This window comes from Gopherus evgoodei, chromosome 3, assembly GCF_007399415.2.
Source record: "Gopherus evgoodei ecotype Sinaloan lineage chromosome 3, rGopEvg1_v1.p, whole genome shotgun sequence".
Classification (NCBI taxonomy): domain Eukaryota; kingdom Metazoa; phylum Chordata; order Testudines; family Testudinidae; genus Gopherus; species Gopherus evgoodei.
Genome location: NC_044324.1, coordinates 190,720,325 through 190,742,429, shown reverse-complemented (window position 1 = coordinate 190,742,429; position 22,105 = coordinate 190,720,325). Strand labels below are relative to the sequence as shown.

Sequence of the window (22,105 nt, the reverse complement as noted above, 5' to 3'; positions counted from 1 at the left end):
TGAAGCGCAGCATGAAGCTTAGCGGGGTGCTCAGCAACAGCAGGCTGCGGTGTGGGTGCTTCAGCTCCAGCAGCAGGAGCAGGAATTCCAGGAGGCATTGTTGCAGTGACTAACTAGCTCAGCAGCCTCCTCAAACCAGTTGAACTCTGGGCCGGGGATACCACTGGCCAAGCTGGGGCCACATTGTGATCTGGACACCTATTTAGTCACCTTGGAGCAGGCAGCCACAACCGCTGCTTGGGTTAAAGACACCTGGGCCACTTGCCTGGCCCCATTCCTGTCCAGGTAAGCTCAGGTGGCTTATCAGGCCCTGGATGACAAAGTGGTGAGAGATTACCGGACAGTGAAGGTTGCCATACTTGACCGTCTGGGAGTATCCCCAGAAACTTACCACTTGGAGCTTTTTGCCTCAGGGGCTCACCCCTGGGCCAGAGCCCAACCTCTTAAAGACTGGGCCACCCAATAGCTATGCCCTGAGGTCCACACAACTGCAGAGATCAGAGACGCGATAGTCTTAGAGCAGTACCTAGACATACTGCCAACGTCAACTCAAATATGGGCTCGGCAGCATAGACCCTACTCACTTGCTGCTGCAGTCCAGATTACAGAGGACTATTTGCTCACTGCCTGGCCTGGCAAATATGTCCCGCTGAGGTCTGACCACGGGGAGGCCCAGGGTGCAGACAACTCTGCCCAGTTGCCAAAGGGGGCACCCAAGAGACCGGAACTGACCAGGAGGGAAGTCCCTCTGGATCCAGACCCGGAGCACTGGTCACAATGTGTGCCTGCCAACCCATCCCAGAGCCGCATCCCAGAAACCCCAAAGAAAAGGGATTAGCCAGACCCTATTAGTGGCCCACTTTTATGCTTTCCCTGTGAGAGTCCAGGACACTTCAGCCGATCTTGTCCTGTCATAGAATGGGACTTAGACTGTGGGGTCCCCAAAACGTGTAGCAGCTCTGAGCCCAGGCTCGACCAATGGCATAAGGCTTATGTAGCCCAAGTCTCTAAGGGAGGTTGCACTATGCCCAGGCTCGTGTATGCAGGTTACTCCCCCACCCTGTTTTGAGAGTCCTTGCTTGACTGTAGCGACCTCAAATATGACTTCCCTGTGACATTCTATACCTTGGGGGAGCATACTGTACCCCCCCATATTCCTCATTTTCATATAATCCTGATCTCACATATAAAGCATGCCTTGTAAGGTATCAGGGGAAAGGTTATGATCTGCTGAAAGTCATTTCTCTATTGATATACATACATCATTAATGAATACGAAGTTATGAGAATTGTGTAGTATGGTTGTCACTAAACATGCTGTAAGTTGGGGAATCAGCCAGATATTAGTTTCCCAGAGGCAACAGCAAGGAAAGTAACCAACACCCAGGTGGAGTGTCTCATAGACTCAAAGATTTTAAGGTCAAAAGGGACCACGATGATTGTCTAGTCTGACCTCCTGCACAACACAGGCCACAGACTCTCACCCACTCACTCCTGTAATAAACCCCTAACCTATGTCTGAGCTACTGAAGTCCTCAGATTGAAGTCCTCCCAGCAGCATGAGGAAGATCAGACTCACCTCCACCTCCAGGAGCTTCCTCCGGCTGCAGGAAGCTCCTCGGCTGCCGCCTTCAGAGCCCAGCTCTGACTGATAGGAGCACAGAAGTGAGGCTGGCAAGCCTGCGACCCTCCACTCACACAACAGCCTTGCAAGGCCCCCCCAACCCCCTTTTTGGGTCAGTACCCTCCCTCCCCTGGTGACATCTGAAAATGTGAAATTGACTAATTTTCAAATCCTATGGCCATGAAATTGATCAGAATGGACCACGAATTTGGTAGGGCCCTACTCATCCCTTTTGAATTTAAAACAGTCAATGTCTTGTATTGCAATGATTCTCTCTGAGCTAAGGACAACTGGATAGAACTTCCTTCAGAGCCCAAAGTGACTGCTCCAAGATCCTCTAGATGAGTGGCTGCACAGTACAGCTGGTGCAAAAATTACTGTGAAAAATATTTATTGAAATGTTGACAATTTTCAACCAATTGTAGGGCAGAGTAACACTGAGACTTCAATCCTCTCTAGGGCTGAATGCACTCTTTTGCTCACTAGGGCCTTGGGAGACTGGCTGGATCTATGAATCTAACTGGCTTTGTGGCATTATCAGAAAGCTAACCCTAGGCACCGAACCTGCTTTCCATCCTTTTCAAGTCACCTGTGTAACCACCTTGTAACTCAGATTTAAATCTAACAGTTGGTCTAAAACTATCCTGTGCATTCTCATAAGTCATTCTGCTCCCCAGATATCAGAATCCAAACTCAAAAAATAACTCATTTATACTCAATAGACTACTCTAATACTGGTCTAATTATAGCAACTTAAGTGTTCTGTAGCAATAAAATATTTGTGTAGATTACACATTAAATATCTTAATACAAGAGTGAACCACACCACTACAGGCCAGCAAGATGCTTCATACTTTAAAGAAATTATCCCATACCTTGTTCATGTCTAAAGTTGTTTCTATCATTTCCTGAAACTTGGAGAAGTCAGAGCTGAGATCATTAAGAGGCATTACAAATACTGCCAGCAACAACATCTGATGTGCTCCTGTCAAAGAAAAAAAATGTGATAGTCATTATTTCTCTAAATATTCGGTTGAACTTACCAGCCTGAAGCAAAATAGCACCAGTATAAAACTAATGAGTTGTCAGTTTTCACTAAGATGTGACAATAGTTATTTCACAGACTGCATTTACTTCAGAAATTCTTCCTATTTTTAGCTAATCTACCTCATTCCAAGGATGGAGACTAACCATTTGCACTCTCACTAGAGCAGTGGTTCTCAGCACACGACCTGCCTGCGGCCCAGTCAGCACATAGCTGCACCAACATCCTCAGGGCCATACAGATAGTATATACATTGTGTGGATGTGGCCCATGTAACACAGACACCTCCATATGTGGCCCACAATGGTAAATAGGTTGAGAACCTCTCCTCTAGAGGTAATGTGAATAAACTGCATTGTTACCTATACTATGCAGCACTCAAAGTGAACATAAGCCATCTGAATACAACCCAGTGTTGCTGGGGGAAGCAGAAATTTCAAAACTGCTTTCGCTGAAATTTTAACCTCTAGAGTTACCAATTTTTAAGATGTATTAATTGAAATTATTTGAAAAATTCTATTATCTTTGCTCCATGTGAATTGTTTGTATTAAAAATAATATTTCACAAGTTAGGAAGCTTCCAACACTACAAGTTGTAACTCAGACGTTGGGCATCACTGAGAAATACTGTTAAAATATCTCTTCTTCACCAGTCTGCATCAGATCTTTACATCTGCTAATATTAATTTTGAATGGGAAGCCAATTCATTAAACATTAAAAAAACTGAATTGTAAAACATATCTATTTTTCTATATGCATGTCCTGTATACATGATCTAACAGTGAATACAACAGTCATAAGAGCAGATTCTACATCTTACACAAAAGCACATAGAATTTTAAACACATGAAATAATCCACAAACAATGAAATACAAAAAGAGATAAGACTCCAGATTTATTGTTAGCACTTGCAGACATTTATAGTTCTGTGAAACAGCATGTTTTCCGAGCTGCAACTGTGAGCCTATACAATAGCCAACTGCAAACACTTCATATCAGTAAATAAATTGTTACATTTTTGCAACCATGAGGTATATTTTAATCACAGCAGCTAAAGATACATCAGTATTACTAATAATATGAATTATCATAGACTTCTTCAAAATGAATCAGAGGCTGTAACATTGCAGAAGCTGACTCAGTATAGAATTCTGAGGTTTTCTTCAAAACAATCTACACCTTTCATGTTCACAAGTAACCTCAAAGCATTAACAGGTAAAGATAGTACTACACTTCTACCTCGATATAACGTGGTCCTTGGGAGACAAAAAAAATCTCACAGCATTATAGGTGAGACCGCATTATATCAAGGCTTTGTCCCCCTTGTTCCTTGTTCCCTGACCACCCCCTCCAGAGACTCCCCTCCCTAATCACCCGAAGGACCTCACCCCCTTCCCAACCCCCGTCCCCTGACTGCTCTGACCCGTACCCACCCCCCACTCGACCCCGACAGGCACTCACGGGCAGCGGCGGGAAGCAGAGCAGCACGGTCCCAGTCTGCTCCACTCTGCCAGTTCCCAGATGTGGCGCTCCGCTTCCCGCCGTCGATGAGTGTGGGGAGGTTGGGGACAGTATGCCCCCTCCCCTGCACTCACCTGCAGCAGGAAGCGGAGCGACGTCGCCCCAGCCCGCTCCGCCTTCCTTGCTCTGGCCTCAGCCGTGTCACTGGGGGGCGGCTGGAGAAAGGTCCTGCACACACCTACCCGGCAGGAAGTGGAGCACCATGACTGGGAGCTGGCAGAGTGGAACTATCTGGGGCTGGGCTGCTCTGCTTCCCGCTGCCGGTGAGTGCAAGGAGGTTGGAGAAAGGACGCCCCCCCCACACTCACCAGCGGCGCAAAGCAGAATGCGGCGGCCCCAGCCCGCTCCACTCTGCCAGCTCCCAGCTGCAGCACTCCACTTCCTGCTGTCGGTGAGTGCAGGGAGATTGGGGAATGGACGCTCCCTGTACTCACCTGCGGCGGGAAGCGGAGCACTGCGGTTGGGAGCTGGTGGAGTGGAGCAGGCTGGGGCTGGGCTGCTGCGCTTCGCCGCTGCTGGAGAGTGCAGGGTGGGATCCATTACCCAAGCCCTCTCCCCCGAGCCACACAGCTGAGGCTGGGGTGAGGGAAGCTGAGCGGGCTGCTCCTGGCCCCCCGCTAATCCCCCGGGCCACTCTGGGACTGCGGGGTCCCCAAAAGTGCCCTCCCACAGCTCCTGCCCCCCCGACCTTGGGGAAGGAGTCCCTGACCGCCCCTGAGACCCTCTGCCCCTTATCAAACCCCTCAGCCCCGGCCTGGTTCGGCACCCTCAAGACACTGCTCAAAGCAGCGTGTCAGAGCTTTACCGTGTTATATGAGAACCCGCATTACACCAGGGTAGAGGTGTATGTACTGGCTATTACCAGAACTTCCCATTTCCTTATCAACCTATTCAAAGAAACCCTAGTCTCTTCCCCTCCATATCACTTTCACACTCATGCCTCACCTCACCAATATGAACCACTGAGAAGTAACTGACTACTGCCCTAAATGGTCTAGGTCTAGGATATGTTTATCACAATCATCCCACCCCTATAATAGTACTGCAGTTGCCAACATCTGAAACTTGACTGGGACACCCTCTATTTGAAAAGGGTGGGTTACTGGCTCTGTTTTGACGCCCTCTCAATCCGAGAATCTGGATCCTCCCCCAGTTTCTTAGGCATGTCCTCAGGTATCTGAAGAAGTAAATTATTTCATTTCCATAAAACCCAACACCACTCTTCCATCTCCTGGATTTCCTTGGAACCATACTGAGGGGAAGAAACTTAAACACTTCCTCAGTGTCTCTCTTCTGGTTTGTACACTCCAGATCCCATTAGGTGTTGAACAGCTTTTAGCATAATGGAGTGCACCTAAGGATTTACTGATTTTGTGTACTGGATTGTATTTGATCCATGACTTGGAGACCTCCCTGGAAATTGTCTACAGAAATTATCTTCAGGACTTACCTGTGGGAGTGGTAAACTGAAGTTTCCCTTTTAATTCCCCTCCCTCCCCTAACCTGGCGCTCGGTGCAGAACAGCAAGCAGCAGCTCACATCCAATAAGGAAAAGCGGCAGCATATTCTCTGCACCTACTTCTGCCCATAATAGTAGCATGAACCAAGATAGTAGGCAGTGTCTTGGTGTCCTCCAATCCCTGTTTGTTCTGCCTCCATTCATCTCCAGTGCTCGGTAGTGCAAGACTTGTAAAGGGAAAGCTACGATAGTCAGGCTCCTCAACCTGCAAGGGAACTTTTCTTAAAAGTTACTATTCCAAAAATATTCTCAGGCCCCAAAAGACTGCTTGACTTTAGCATCACAAAGCACATGCTGAATCAGGAAGGTGGACATCAAAGTTCTCACCATTTTCTGTTAACTTAATGAGCTCTGCAGACCTTCACCGTCAGTATTCTGCTTAAAATGTCAAAATTTTAAATTGTCTAGGATTCAAACTGCTAGAAAGTCATCCTAACCTTTTCCACAAATTGTTATTTAATAATGCACAAGTCTTTGAAGCAGTAGTAAATATTTGCTTCTTATACTTCATTCAACTTTTTTTTTTTTTTAATTAAATAAAAAGACAGTCCCTTTGCCCAGGCCAGCAAAGGCTAAAAAATGCACCAGCTAGGGGACTAGACAGTTCAGGAGATCACTATCAGCATTATAGAGCCTTTCAATCCTAAATCATAAATTCCATTCTATCTCAAGTGCATTGTGACCTGTCATTTCCATCTGAAGGCTATTTAATGGGCTAAGCAAAATAAGTTGTCCATCTCAGTGCGCAGATGACTACATCAAGTACCATCAGTAACACAACTCTCACTGGCAGGCCAAGAATAGAATGGGCTCAGAGATTAAGCTATTCTGCTTTCAATCTTAGCGAGTTTCATAACTGGCAGAGAGAAAGCTGGGTTTTTTTGTTCTCCTTTTCTCTTCTGGACTTATTTTTGCTTGGCTTTTGATTAAAAAAAATTGATTTTATATCTATTCCTGAGTAAAAGATTAAATCCTTTCACCAGCAGATTGCAGAGGTTGCAGAAATGGAAGACAGTCATTTTAAATCTAACTAGTCTCTGCAAAACAACTTTGAAGAACAATGCAAGGGAGCACAGCAGCACAGAGAAAAGATATATGCACCATACATTGGAAGTATGAAGTGTGCTACTATTTTAGGTGGGGAGTTTGAAATCGTGGATTTATGGGATATTGCAAAGTCACACATTCCAGTCCATCCACAGTATGACTAATATGGAGGCAATTCCATTTCTCATTCCCAAGAACTGACGGAACATGAATTGTGATTTATTTTATTTATTTATTTTTAAAGAGAAAACTTGGAAGACAAACCTGAACTAAATTTGGAAAAAATAGGATGCAATAAGGAGGTGGCAGGGATTAGATAAAGAGAGTCAAATAATTTCTCTTCCCTGAAAGTGGACTCATCAATTTTTCATGCACTGATTAACAGAGCAGGGGCACATACAGTGCCATAATCTCAGATACCTGAATACTTGACAAATTATCATAATTAATTTAAGTAGAAGTAAAAATTCACTTTCTTTAAAAGAAAGAAGAAAGTTTAATGATGCAACTGAAATAATGAATTTAGATGAGCATGTTTTTCAAAAGTCTAAAGGTAAAATACATAAATTCACAAAGTCAAATTTAAAATTAAGAAAATACTGGATTTCTTTTGCATATTTATGATATCAAAACAGATACTTTTAAAATTAGTTTAAATGAAAATTCATTTTCATTCTAGTTTTGTTACTTAAATCTACGGCATGGTGATACAAGGCTTAAGACACAGTGAACACTAAAAGCAGCAAAGAATCCTGTGGCACCTTATAGACTAACAGACATTTTGGAGCATGAGCTTTCGTGGGTGAATACTCGTCAGATGCATGTAGTGGAAATTTCCAGGGGCAGGTATATATATGCAAGCAAACTAGAGATAACGAGGTTAGTTCAATCAGGGAGGATGAGGCCCTGTTCTAGCAGTTGAGGTGTGAAAACCAAGGGAGGAGAAACTGGTTTTGTAGTTGGCAAGCCATTCACAGTCTTTGTTTAATCCTGAGCTGATGGTGTCAAATTTGCAGATGAACTGAAGCTCAGCAGTTTCTCTTTGAAGTCTGGTCCTGAAGTTTTTTTGCCGACACCCGGCTTTACATCTTCCAGGGAAAAGTAGTCACTGATGTCAGCTTAATGGTATGGCTGATATACTTTCCAAGAACCATTAATCAGGAAACGAAGTCCTGAAATGTGTCAGATTCTCAAACTTACCAGAAAACATTTTGACATTCCATCTCGCAATGAGTTAAAAGCTCTTCCGATCTCAACAAACAAACGGATAGGAAAATAATCAGATCAAGACTGAATTACACCATCATAACAGAATTGCACTAACCGCAAATCATTATGGTAATGTTATGTCATTACAAACTCGTTTAAGTATCTCCTAGAATTTGGTAAGAGCAGTTACTTTCATACACATATTACTTGGAGAATAATAGCTCAGATGCTCTTTTTGGTTGCTTATTTTATTAAATGAGATATTCAAGCTAATGAAAGGAACTCCTAGGATAGACCTGCTTTCTCTCAGCTGTTTAAGATAAATTAAGATAGGACTCACAACTGATTTCTGGAATATACGGTGGTCTTAATTTACCTAGAGAAGGATGTCCTCACCAGGGCAGACCCACTCAAAGATGTAATCTCTGTTGAAAGTTCTCTACAGAGAGACATACAGGAGAGACTGTAACTCTTCTGGAACCACTGTTTATCACTTGCTTGTGTTTTGATTTTATTCTTTTCTTTATTAAAAAATACTCAATTAATAATATTGAGTATTTTACTTGTCTTAGTCATGGTGTCCCATAAGGCATGGTAAGAAACCCATGAGATTAAAATAGTTGGGGCCACATCCCTTAACTGGCATCAATAGAGGCAATTAAGATTTGGCCTACTATTTCTCCTTTTTCCAGACTACAGATTTTAAGTAATTTGGAGGATAAAATTACGTGGTGTTCAGCATTTCTGAAAAACAAAACACCTCTTTCACCTCTATATGCATAAATATACATATTACAAGGACTTTACCACCATTTTGTAAAGCCTTGTTCTGTAACAAGGACATTTTTGGTGAGATTCTGAGCCAAAACCTACCTTTTTGGCTATGTAAATATATTTACTTTCCTAAAGGAAAAAATATCTGCTTTCAGTATGATCAGGCAGATACTTAATATGGTGGCCTATATAATAAAAGTTTAATTTGTAGTAGCAATATGGATTTTCTACGTCATACAGAGGTTTACAATGGATTACATTTTACACTGCATGCTAGGCTCATATCTGGAAGCCCGTTTTCCACATAATTGTGACAATATACCTTATTTTATGGTATTCGCCTTCCCTTTTCACACAGTACTACAATTTATCAAGAAAGAGAAACCAATTTTTGTTTATGAGTACTGAACATCTTCAGGTAAAATCAGATAGAAATACCCAATTTCATTTTTCTCTTATTCATTATGCCCTATAGCAGCCACATTTTCTGGCTGAAGTAATACAAAATTCCATTCTAATAAAAATCAGACTGCCTACCTCACTAATTTTTAACAGAAAGCAAAAAAAAAAAAAAAAAAAAAGTGTGGCCCAGTTATTCCACTAAAATTTTCAATTTCTGGGAAGCTTATTTTTTTATTTAAACTCAGATTATTAAAGAGTTACTGCATTCTACAATTAACATATTTCCTTCAAAAAAAGTCAACAATAAATTAAGTACAGTGATAGTTTCAAACAGGGTGGATAAAAACCAATGATTTTTTTAAAAAATCAATTTTTTTAAAATTTACATCGGATTTTTTTGATAAAATGCATTTTGAGGAAAAACCTATCTAAAAGATACATTATAGCTGAAAGATATCTCATCATGGAATAGGGATTATAAATTCTAATTCTATAGCATGAGACAACATATTCATGTAATGTTTAAGAAAAGTTTTGTAAATAAGTTCCAATAGTTCATGGATCAGAGACCCCAATCTTATGGGGTTCCACGGGCTTCTGTATAGATTATTTAGGTTAATCTTTCTATCTACGCAATGGGACTCAGAGCTCAGTCTATAAGATACCATCAGATATGCTTAGTTTTGCAGTTCTCAAACTGGATTTGTGTCCCAGAGATAACATGTCTATTAAGAGCAAAAATGTGATTAGATAGATAGCAGACATCAACCCTATTGTCCTTCTGCAAATGTGTGGGCTACGTCCCGCAGCTCCCATTGACTGGGAAAGGCGAACCGCAGCCACAGGGAGCTGAGGGGCTCCATGCCTGTGGACGCATCAGGTAAACAAAATGACAATGTATTAGATATTCAATTCAATAATTCCATAGAGTTTAAAATCATCACATTTTGGTGCAGATGTTTCACTTTTTTACCAAAAATATTCGGCTTATGAACGAGTATATATGATACATTCTTTTATTTATTTTTATATTTCGAGAGAGAATTCTAAAGACAGACTGGTTCATGGGATATTTCTCCCTAGCAGACAGGATTGAACTTTCCATCTTGGCTACCTATCAGTTAAGTGTTTTTCCAAAAGGGATACTACATGATTTGAGACATTTTATTTTCTATTCACTTGCTAAATTCATCTGAAAAGTAACTCTGATGTTCTAGAACAACACACTTCAAGTTCCCTTTCAGTTTTACTCCCTTCATCAAAACAGGCTACCATAGTCATCTTTTGAAATCCATTCTCTACTTCTTGCCAATATCAATATGTCACAAGACATAAAACATTTAAAATAGAGGGGCAGGAGGCATGTTACCTTCATGTTTTTCCAGTGCCTGTACAACATTAGGCAGTTGGTTAATAGCTTGATACATTCGGTAACAGTCCTGCAGGGTTGCTACTTGTCTTTGAAATTTCTTGGCTAGCCGGTTGAGATCTGGAAAACGACGTAGAAGCTCTTCTTGAAGGCACTGCCGTAGCTCTGTGTCTACCACAAAGGCCTCAACCAAATTTAACCTACGTAAAAGATCAAAAGAAGAATTATTGCAATTAGGCAAAACTTTGTTATTGGTAGATCATAATGGAAAGCTTTACTGAACTGCAAAAATGGAAGTGCAGAAGGCCCTTTTAGTTTAGTTGCACCCAATACCAATACACTTTTGGTGGTAGAAGAACTAGAGAAATTATGACATTACATAAAACAAGGCTAAGTCTACACTACAAAATTAGATTGATTTTCATAGAAGTCGATTTTTAGAAATCGATTTTACAGTCGATAGCGTATGTCCACACTAAGAGCATTAAGTCAGTGGAATGCATCCTCACTACCATGCCTAGCATCAACTTACGGAGTGGTGCACTGTGGGTAGCTATCCCACAGCTCCTGCAGTGTTTGCTGCCCATTGGAATTGTGGGTTAAGCTCCCAATGCCTGACAGGACAAAAAACATTGTTGCGAGTGGTTTGGGGTACATTTCGTCAGTCGCCTCTCCCTCTGTGAAAGCAACTGCAGACAATGGTTTTGCGCCAGACATCAGGGCGATTAGAAGAGCAGCTCCAACAGACGCTTCATCATGTCCTTTCCTGGCCTCTGCCACTGAATGTCTCCATGCATTAAGCTGTGCCCTATCAATGCGAGAGGACTGCATGAGCTCAGAAAACATGTCAAGGCAAGTGCGTTTTTTCGCCTTCTAATCTGCAATAACCTCAGGAGCAGAGATGATAGGGGGAAGAGTAGAAACATTCTACGCTCTACGATTCTGGGGGGACTGAATGGTCACCTGTGATGCTGAGTTTGCCACATTGACCAAACAAGAAATGAAATTCAAAAGTTCCTGGAGCTTTTCCTGTGTACCTGACTAGTGCATCAGAATTCAAAGCACTGTCCAGAGCGGTCACAATGGAGCACTCTGGGATAGCTCCTGGAGGTCAATACCGTCAATTTTCATCCTCACTACCCCAAATTTGACCCAGCAAAGTCAATTTTAGTGCTACTCCCCTCGCCAAGTACAGAAGTCAATTTTAAGAGCCCGTTAGGTCGATGGAACAGAGTTGGTTGTGCGGACACATTCATTTTTAAATTGACCTACCGTGGCTAAATTCGACCAAACACGGTAGTATAGACCAGGCTAAGCAAGTGAGGTTTTTTTTTTAGTCCAAACTACATAAAAGGTTTTTTACAAGGAGGAGGGAGAAAAATTGTTCTCATTAACCTCTGACAATCAGGAATGGGCTTAAATTGCAGCAAGGGCAGTTTAGGTTGGACATCAGGAAAAACTTCCTAACTGTCAGGGTGGTTAAGAACTAAAATAAATTGCCCATGGAGATTGTGGAATCTCCATCATTGGATATTTTTAAGAGCAGGTTAGACAAATACCTATCAGGGATGGTCTAGATAATACTTAGGCCTGCCATGAGTGAAAGGGACTAGATTAGATGAACTCTCATGGTCCCTTCCAATCCTACGATTCACCTGCTGCGATAAAGGTGAGAAACCTCACAAGACACCTGAGATCAACTCTTACTCCCACAAAACACAAAAGAAGTCCTCCAGCTAAATTAGGGAAGACAAGATTTGCCATTCCTAACATTTCTAATAAGCAGGAAAAAAGCCACTTTGAACACAAAACAAAACTTAAGCCTTCTTTACAAAACAAAGCAGCAAAACAAGAACACAATCCCCTTTTTGGAAAATCCTTTTCAGTTCAATTAAGACGTATAGCAACTGGAAGATAATTACTAACTTCACCTTTGTATTTTAATTACTCAACCAACATTATTTACTTTCCCAAATTACTATCCGTATTTCAAAGCTTTTACTAAACCTTAATCTACAAAAGTGCTGTTCCTTCCAAGATTTAATTTCATAATTAATTAAATGCATTCACATATAGAGAATTAGTCTGACTGACACTTCAACTCTGTAAAGTCAGCATGCCCACTGACAAGTTTGTTATTGTCACACTAGTCTTCATTTAAAGTGTGACCAATTAAAATGTACTCATACAAGACCGTTAGAAAACCAGCAAGGTAACAGCAAGCAGTTTCCATCCTCTTGTATCAGCACAATATCTGGGAACAAGAAAATGAAATTCCAAAAAGCAGCTCCTCCTTTTTTTTTCCCATTTCTGAAATTTTGTAAAAATATGTAAAATATTCTTAATGTGCTGTAAAGCCCAACAGAGGTTCTGCCATCTTATGACAGGTGATGGAGTACTGGGTTATATTTTTCCCCTACACAAGGTAATATAGTATCTATGAGTTTCTTTTGAGAATAGTTTTTACTATAGTATTTGTCACTCCATTGGCATCTTTACATATTTTGTATATTCTTGCATTTGCAATGAAAAAAACCTATTTTTCCTCCCTGTACACTGAACTATTCATCGGTCACATCAATAATCTGTTAGGTATAATTCTTTGTTCTAACATGCCTGAGCTATATAACATTTTATTTTATTTATATTATGTAGGAGGACAGAGTTGACCTACTTATAAGGACCCGATATTGAAACATAACGCAGCTGTCCTAGCTTCTTGTTAAATCATATCATCATGTAAGTGGACAGTGACTAGGCTGCACCATTAATATTTCTTTAAGAGGCATGGGGGAGGAGGAAGGAACAGAACTTTCACTGCATTACTGCTATTGCTTTGCAGGCTTGCAACATACTGTAATGGTTTGAATTTCATATTATTAGGTATCTGTGCAGCTAGCAGTATTAGAAATGTCACTTTCTTAAATAAAGCTTAGCTTCTAGAGGAAGATCTGCTGGGAAATCCAAGATCTAGGGAATATACGTTTTTATTAGGGCTGTCAATTAATCACAGTTAACGCATGTGATTGACTCAAAAAAAGTAATTGTGATTAATCACACTATTAAACAATAGAATACTAACTGAAATTTATTAAATATTTTTGGATGTTTTTCCACATTTTCAAATATAACAATTTCAATTATACACTCTTTAATCTGCGTTGTAGTGCTCACTTTATATTACGAATATTTTCACTGTAAAAATAGTAAACAAAATAAATAGTATTTCTCAAGTCACCTTATACAAGTACTGTAGTGCAATCTCTATCATGAAAGTGCAATTTACAAATATAGGATTTTTTTGTTACGGAACTGCACTCAAAAACAAAATGTCAAACTTTAGAGCCTATAACTCCACTCAGTCCTACTTCCTGTTCAACCAGTTGCTAAGAGAAACATGTTTGTTTACATTTATGGGAGATATTCCTGCCCACTTCTTAATTACAATGTCACCTGAAAGCGAGAAGAGGCATTCACATGGCACTATTGTAGCTGGTGTCACAAGATATTTATGTGCCAGATGAGCTACAGATTCATATGTCTCACATGCTTGGGCCACAACTCCAGAGGACATGCTTCCATGCTGAAGACGCTCGTCAAAAAAAAAATGCGTTAATTAAATTTGTGACTGAGCTCCTTGGGGGGAAGAACTGTAATGTCCTGCTCTGTTTTACCCGCATCTGCCATATATTTCATGTTATAGCAGTCTCGGATGATGACCCAGCACGTTAGTTTTAAGAACACTTTCACTGCAAATTTGACAAAATGCAAAGAAGATACCAATGTGAAATTTCTAAAGATAGCTACAGCACTGGACCCAAGACCGAAGAATCTGAAATGCTTTCCAAGATCTGAGAGGGATGTGGCATTGAGCATGCTTTCAGAAGTCTTAAAAGAGCAACACTCTGATGCAGAAACTACAGAACCCAAATCACCAAAAAAGAAAATCAGCTTTCTGCTGGTGGCATCTGACTCAGATGATGAAAATGAACATGTATCGGTTTGCACTGCTTTGTACTGTTATTGAGCAGAACCCGTCATCAGCATGGATTCTTATCCTCTGGTATGGTGGTTGAAGCATGAAGGGACATATGAATCTTTAGCACATTTGGCATGTAAATAGCTCATGATGCCAGCTACAACAGTGTCATGAGAATGCCTGTTCTCACTTTCAGGTGACACTGTAAACAAGAAGCAGCCAGCATTATGTCCTGCAAATGTAAACAAACTTGTTTGTCTGAGTGATTGGCTGAACAAGAAGGAGGACTGATTGGACTTGTAGGCTCTAAAGTTTTACGTTGTTATATTGAATGCAGGGCTTTTTGCACATACTTCTACATTTGTCAGTTCAACTTCCATGATACACTATTTGTATTAGGTGAACTGAAAATTACCATGATACACTATTTGTATTAGGTGAACTGAAAATTACAATTTATTTTGTTTTTTCACTGTGCAAATTTGTAATAAAAAATAAATACAAAGTGAGCACTGTACACTTTGTATTCTGTATTGTAATTGAAATCAACATAATTGAAAATGTAGCAAACATCCAAAAATATTTAAATAAATGGTATTCTATCATAGTTTAACAGCGTGATTAATTGTGCAATTAATTGCGATTAACTTTTTAAATCACGATTAATTGTGATTAATTTTTTATCGTTTGACAGCCCTAGTTTTTATATTTGAAGATTTCAATGAAGACATTTTTATGCTGTATGAAGATTGTTCCTATAAAGTCAAAGTGTTATATTGAACCTATTGAACAAAATCAATGAGCCACTTTGAGGAATGTATCTTAACCTTCATTTCTATTTCTTGACTCAACTATTACTCTTCATAAATTTAGGCCACTAGACTATAAATGAGGGCACGCTCTTCGATATCCTGGAAAGGGGTGTGTCAGGGGAAGTTGGTACATAATTTTTATTGAAAAACAAATGAGTTAATGATATGTTAATCTTCCTCCCCTCCCCTCCCCTCCCCTCCCCAAACCAGGTTATTAAAAACTTAAGCACATAGCCAAAGACCATATAACAGGGACTTGCAACCTTTGGCACGTGGCCCGCCAGGGTAAGCCTCCTGGCGGGGCGGCCTGGTTTGTTTACATGCTGCGTCCGCAGGTTAGGCCGATCGCGGTTCCCACTGGCTGTGGTTCACTGTTCCAGGCTAATGGGGGCTGCGTGAAGCGGCGCAGGCCGAAGGACGTGCTGGCCATGGCTTCTCACAGCCCCCATTGGCCTGGAATGGCAAACCATGGCTAGTGGGAGCCGCAGTCGGCCAAACCTGTGGACACGGCACGTAAATACACTGACCCAGCCCACTAGGGAACTTATCCTGGCAGACCAGGGCCGAAGGTTGCCGATACCTGTCGTAGAATATCAGGGTTGGAAGGGATCTCAGGAGGTCATCTAGTCTAACCCCCTGCCCAAAGCAGGACCAATCCCCAACTAAATCATCCCACCCACGGCTTTGTCAAGCCTGATCTTAAAAACCTCTAAGGAAGGAGATTCCTCCACCTCCCTAGGTAACCTATTCCAGTGCTTCACCACCTCCTAGTGAAAAAGTTTTTCTTAATATCCAACCTAAACTGCCCCCACTGCAACTTGAGACCATTACTCCTTGTTCTGTCATCTGCTACCATTGAGAACAGCCTAGATCCATCCTCTTTGGAACCCTCGTTCAGGTAGTTGAAAGCAGCTATCAAATCCCCCCTCATGCTTCTCTTTTGCAGACTAAATAATCCCAGTTCCCTTAGCCTCTCCTCATAAGTCATGTGCTCCAGACCCCTAATCATTTTCGTTGCCCTCCGCTGGACTCATTCCAATTTTTCCATATCCTTCTTGTAGTTGGGGGCCCAAAACTGGACACAGTACTCCAGATGAGGCCTTACCAATGCCAAATAGAGGGGAATGATCACATCCCTCGATCTGCTGGCAATGCTCCTACTTATACAGCCCAAAATGCTATTAGCCTTCTTGGCAACAAGGACACACTGTTGACTCATATCCAACTTCTCCTTCACTGTAACCCCTAGGTCCTTTTCTGAAGAACTGATGCCTAGCCACTTGGTCCCTAGTCTGTAGCAGTGCATGGGATTCTTCCATCCTAAGTATAGGCCTCTGCACTTGTCCTTGTTGAACCTCAACAGATTTCTTTTGGCCCAATCCTCTAATTTGTCAAGGTCCCTCTGTATCCTATCCCTACCCTCCAGTGTATCTACCACTACTCCCAGTTTAGTGTCATCTGCAAACTTGCTGAGGGTGCAGTCCACACTATCCTCTAGATGATGAATGAAGATATTGAACAAAACTGGCCCCAGTAGCAGTCCTTGGGGCACTCCGCTTGATACCAGCTGCCAACTAGACATGGAGCCATTGATCACGAGCCATTGAGCCCTATGATCTAGCCAGCTGTCTATCGACCTTATAGTCCATTCATCCTGCCCATACTACTTTAATTGCTGACAAGAATACGGTGGGAGACCGTATCAAAAGTCTTGCTAAAGTAAAGGAATAACATGTTCACTGCTTTTCCCTCATCCACAGAGCCAGTTATCTCATCATAGAAGGCAATTAAGTTAGTCAGACATGACTTGCCCTTGGTGAATCCATGCTGACTGTTCCTGATTACTTTCCTCTCCTCTAAGTGCTTCACAATTAATTCCTTGAGGACCTGTTCCATGATTTTTCCAGGGACTGAGGTGAGGCTGACTGGCCTGTAGTTCCTCAGATCATCCTCCTTTCCTTTTTTAAAGATGGGCACTACATTCGCCTTTTTCCAGTCATCCAGGACCTCCCCCGATCGCAATGAGTTTTCAAAAAGATAATGGCCAATGGCTCTGCAATCACATCTACCAACTCCTTCAGCACCCTCAGATGCAGCACATCCGGCTCCACGGACTTGTGCTCGTCCAGCTTTTCTAAATAGTCCTGAACCACTTCTTTCTCCACAGAGGGCTGGTCACCTTCTCCCCATGCTGTGCTGCCCAGTGCAGTAGTCTGGGAGCTGACCTTGTTTGTGAAGACAGAGGCAAAAAAAAGCATTGAGTACATCATCCTCTGTCACTAGGTTGCCTCTCCCATTCATTAAGGGGATCACACTTTCCCTGATGTTACTCTTATTGATAACATACCTGTTGAAACCCTTCTTGTTACTCTTAACATCCCTTGCTATTGGCAACTCCAGTTGTGATTTGGCCTTCCTGATTTCACTCCTGCATGCCTGAGCAACATTTTTATACTCCTTCCTGGTCAATCTTCCCCTTCTTGTAAGCTGCTTTTTTGTGTTTTAAGACCAGCAAGGATTTCACTGTTAAGCCAAGCTGGTCATCTGTCATATTTACTATTCTTTCTACATATCGGGATGGTTTGTTCCTGCAACCTCAATAAGGATTCTTAAAATACAGCCAGCTGTCCTGGACTGGGGGTAGGGATAGCTCAGTGGTTTGAGCATTGGCCTGCTAAACCCAGGGTTGTGAATTCAATCCTTGAGGGGGCCATTTAGGGATCTGGGGCAAAAGTCTGTCTGGAGATCGGTCCTGCTTTGAGCAGGGGGTTGGAGTAGATGATCTCCCGAGGTCCCTTCCAACCCTTATAGTCTATGACTCCTTTCCCCTTCATGTTATTTGTCCCAGGGGATCATGCCCAGCAGTTCCCTGAGGGAGTAAAAGTCTGCTTTTCTGAAGTCCAGGGTCCGTATTTTGCTAACTCTCCTTTCTTCCTTTTGTCAGGATCCTGAAGTCAACCATCTCATGGTCACTGCCTCCCAGGGTCCCAGAGATTGGGAGAAGTAGACTGGGAGCCATTAAGGTCTCTGTTAAATCTATGTCCCTACTCTAAGAATTAACCTGACTTACTATAATGACAAAGTTTGAGCAGACAGAACTCAAAAACACACATTTTCACATGCATTAATTTGGAAGCTGTCAGCTTTAGCTTAATGCTGAACTTTTCTTCATAAAAGCCACCATTAAGGACACAAGTTAGGGTATGAGATAGATACACTTATCTGTCCTTTTACAAGAGGTAAAAAATACCTGCTTAAGTCAAAACTGAAAACTAATTTGGTGATTTTTTTATCCTAGTGTCACAAGCGTAAACATGCCCATGTTATAAACCACTACGCAATGCTACATGACTTTTCTCCTACCTGCATTACTATTTGAAACACAGGACACCCCTATGGATCAGACCAAAGGTCCATGTAGTCCAATATCCTGTCCGGTAGCATCTGGTACAGATACTGAAGAGCAAGGTGTAAGGATCCCATAGTAGACAGATCTGCCATCTACATTAGGTCTTATCTTTGTCTCTAGTAGACCTTGATCCCCTACTACTAGTCTCAGGCGGAAGAAGGGATTCCCCATGCTGCTGCCCCAGCCTCTTGGAAAAGCAGGGAAGGGAAATTCTGCCACTGTTATTCCCAATGGGGGCAGGGCCATGGCATGGGGCAGATATGTCTAGGGTCTTGGATTGCCTTAATCTGCGAGCCTGAAAAAGCAGCATTGTCCCCACACAAAGGTTCCACAGCCAACATCTTTAAGTGAAGATTTCTGGATTTCAATAAAGATTTACATTTTAGGATAGACTGTTCAAGGGGATGGACATTATTCTGATCCAGATGAGAAAACAGTGTTCAGGCACAATGGGAAAGTGGAAAGTAGGACATATTGTCTCCCAGTAAGGTATGCCTACACTACAAAATTAAGTCAACTTAAGTTATGTTAGCATACAGCTGACGCAGTAATTCAGTTGGTTGTGCATGTCCACACTTCACTCCTTGTGTCGGCGGTGTGCGTTCTCATTAGCAGCGTCTGGATGTTTTGGGAAGTGTTTGCAATGCTTCATGGGGGGCAGAAAATTCATGCAGGGGTGACTTGGAACATGGCATGAATGACCCATGATGCAGCTTTTCCCCTTCCTTAAGTTTATCTACATTCCATAATATTTCACGCCTATTTTCAAAAGCCAACCAAACCCATGCATCCGCCATTTCTAGGCATGGATCCTGCACAGCTCTACACTACGGTAGTGATCACTAAGAACACAATGCACCTGTCTGATCCTGCAGCATTTCCAGAGCTGCTTTGCAGAATATGACAATTCCTTTCAAGTAGCCTTGCTGGAAGCCATGGAAAGAAACAATTCTGAGTTGGCAATTGCAGAGCAGCTGAACACGGTGGAGTACTGGTTCTGATCCTGAGAAACAAGCACTGACTGGTGGGATCACATTGTGAAGCATGTTTAGAATAAGGAGCAGTGGCTGCACAACTTTCAGATGTGCAAGGCCATTTTCCTGGAGCTGTGTGCAGAACTTGCCCCAGCCATCAAGCGCAGTGGCACCAAAACGAGAGCTGCCCTGATGGTGGAGAAGCGAGTGGTGATTGCTCTGTGGAAGCTCGTGACGCCAGACTTATCAATCAGTTGATAATCAATTTGGCATTGGGAAATCCACCATGGGGGTTGCTGTGACCCAAGTATGCAGAGTCACTAATTGCCTTTTGCTAAGGAGGTCTGTGACTCTGGGCAACGTTCAAGTCATAGTGGATAGTTCTGTTGCAATGGGGTTCCCAACCGTGGTAGGGTGATAGAGGGCATGCATATCCCTATCTTGGCACCAGACCATCTAGTCACAGCGTACATCAACAGAAAGGGCTACTTTTCTATGGTGTTGAAAGCACTGGTGGATCACTGGGGACATTTTCCAGACAAACGCAGGATGGTGCAGGAAGATGCATGACACACACATCTTTAAGAACATGTTCATAGACTCATAGACTCATAGGTCAGAAGGGACCAATCTGATCATCTAGTCTGACCTCCTGCACAAGGCAGGCCACAGAACCCCACCCATCCAATTTTATAACAACCCCTATCCCGGGATCGAGTTATTGAAATCTTCAAAATTGATTTGAAGACCTCAAGCTGCAGAGAAACCACCAGCAAGCGACCCGTGCCCCACGCTGCAGGGGAAGGCGAAAAACCTCCAGGGCCCCTGCCAATCCGCCCTGGAGGAAAATTCCTTCCCGACCCCAAATATGGCGATCAGCTAAACCCTGAGCATGTGGGCAAGAGTCACCAGCCAGCACCCAAGAAGGAATTCTCTGCAGTAACTCAGTTCCCATGCCATCCAACATCTCCCCGCAGACCATTGAGCAGACCTATATGGTGGTAATCCAAAATCAATTGCCCAAATTAACAATCCTATCATAACATCCCCTCCATATACTTATCAAGCTTTGTCTTAAAGCCAGGAAAGTCTTTTGCCCCCACAACTTCCCTCGGAAGGCTGTTCCAGAACTTCACCCCCCTAATGGTTAGAAACCTTCGTCTAATTTCAAGTCTAAACTTCCTAATATCCAGTTTATACCCATTCGTCCTCGTGCCTACATTAGTACTAAACTTAAATAATTCCTCTCCCTCCCTAACGTTAATCCCCCTGATATATTTATATAGGGCAAGCATATCCCCCCGCAGCCTTCTTTTGGCCAGGCTAAACAAGCCAAGCTCTTTGAGTCTCCTTTCGTAAGGCAGTTTTTCCATGCCTCGGATCATCCTTGTAGCGCGTCTCTGAACCTGTTCCAGTTTGGAACAGAAAGCTACAAGCAGGGACTGACTTTCTGAACCACAAAAGTCACCGTTGGAAATGTTGAAATGCCATTAATGATCCTGGGAGACCCAGCCTACCCCTTACTCCCATGGTTCATGAAGCTAGACACCCCGAGAGCAGCAAGGAACACTTCAACATCAGGCTCAGCGGGTGCAGAATGACTGTTGAATGTGCCTTTGTCCATTTGAAAAGGCACTGGTGCAGTCTATTCACCAAGTTAGATCTCAGCAAAATATATATATTATAGATATATCCCCATAGTTATGGCTACCTGCTGTGCACATCATAATATCTGTGAAGCAAAGGGGGAGAAATTTCCGCTGGCATGGAGGGAGGAGGTGGATTGGCTGGCTGCCAATTTTGAGCAGCCAGATACCAGGGCTACAAGAAGAGCTCAAAGGTGAGCTATATGGCTCAGGGAGGCTTTTAATAATAAGCCACAGTTGATTTTCTATGTTGTGCCTGCCAATGTGTTTTTAGCACGTTGGTCTGAAACTTGCTGTGAGGGTAGTAATATAACCCTGCAAATGCACCTATTGCTATTGACTCAGAACATCACACACACCCCCTTTCTCCCTGTGTTTTGAATAAAGATGAATTCAATTTCCATAAATGGACTTTTAGTACAAATATATGCAAACACATAGGTACAACAGAAAAACTTTACAAATACAGGGGACTGAATGTTCTTTCCCCTTCCAAGTTCATTTTTCTTTTACAAACACATACACACCTTGCCTATCACAGATCAGTGTATGTGTGGCTGTGATTGCCTGTACTCTCTCCCAGGGTGGAGTGGTTGGGATAGGGTACCAGCCCCCGACACAACGTGGAATGTGTGTGTGGGGGGGGAAGGGGGAATAAGATGGTGCTGGAATGCAGTTTGACGGGCTATAGAGGGAGGTGAGCTTGAACGTGTTGTGCCTGAAGGTCAACCAGACTTCTCAGCATGTCTGTCTGTTCTTCAGAAGCACTATCA

The 22,105-nt window shown here is 42.5% G+C and overlaps 1 protein-coding gene across 2 annotated transcripts in view; it reads right to left on the bottom strand.

The window, feature by feature from the left end:
- Positions 1–22,105, bottom strand: part of MSH2 (mutS homolog 2) — a 123,787-nt gene that overhangs the window by 50,304 nt on the left and 51,378 nt on the right. For both annotated transcript variants that reach the window (XM_030557718.1, XM_030557717.1), the window contains exons 7-8: positions 10,513–10,712; positions 2,500–2,609 (exon numbers count right to left, since the gene is read on the bottom strand). In XM_030557718.1, coding sequence (XP_030413578.1) covers positions 2,500–2,609; positions 10,513–10,712 — 310 coding nt within the window. The remainder of the gene's footprint in view (positions 1–2,499; positions 2,610–10,512; positions 10,713–22,105) is intronic.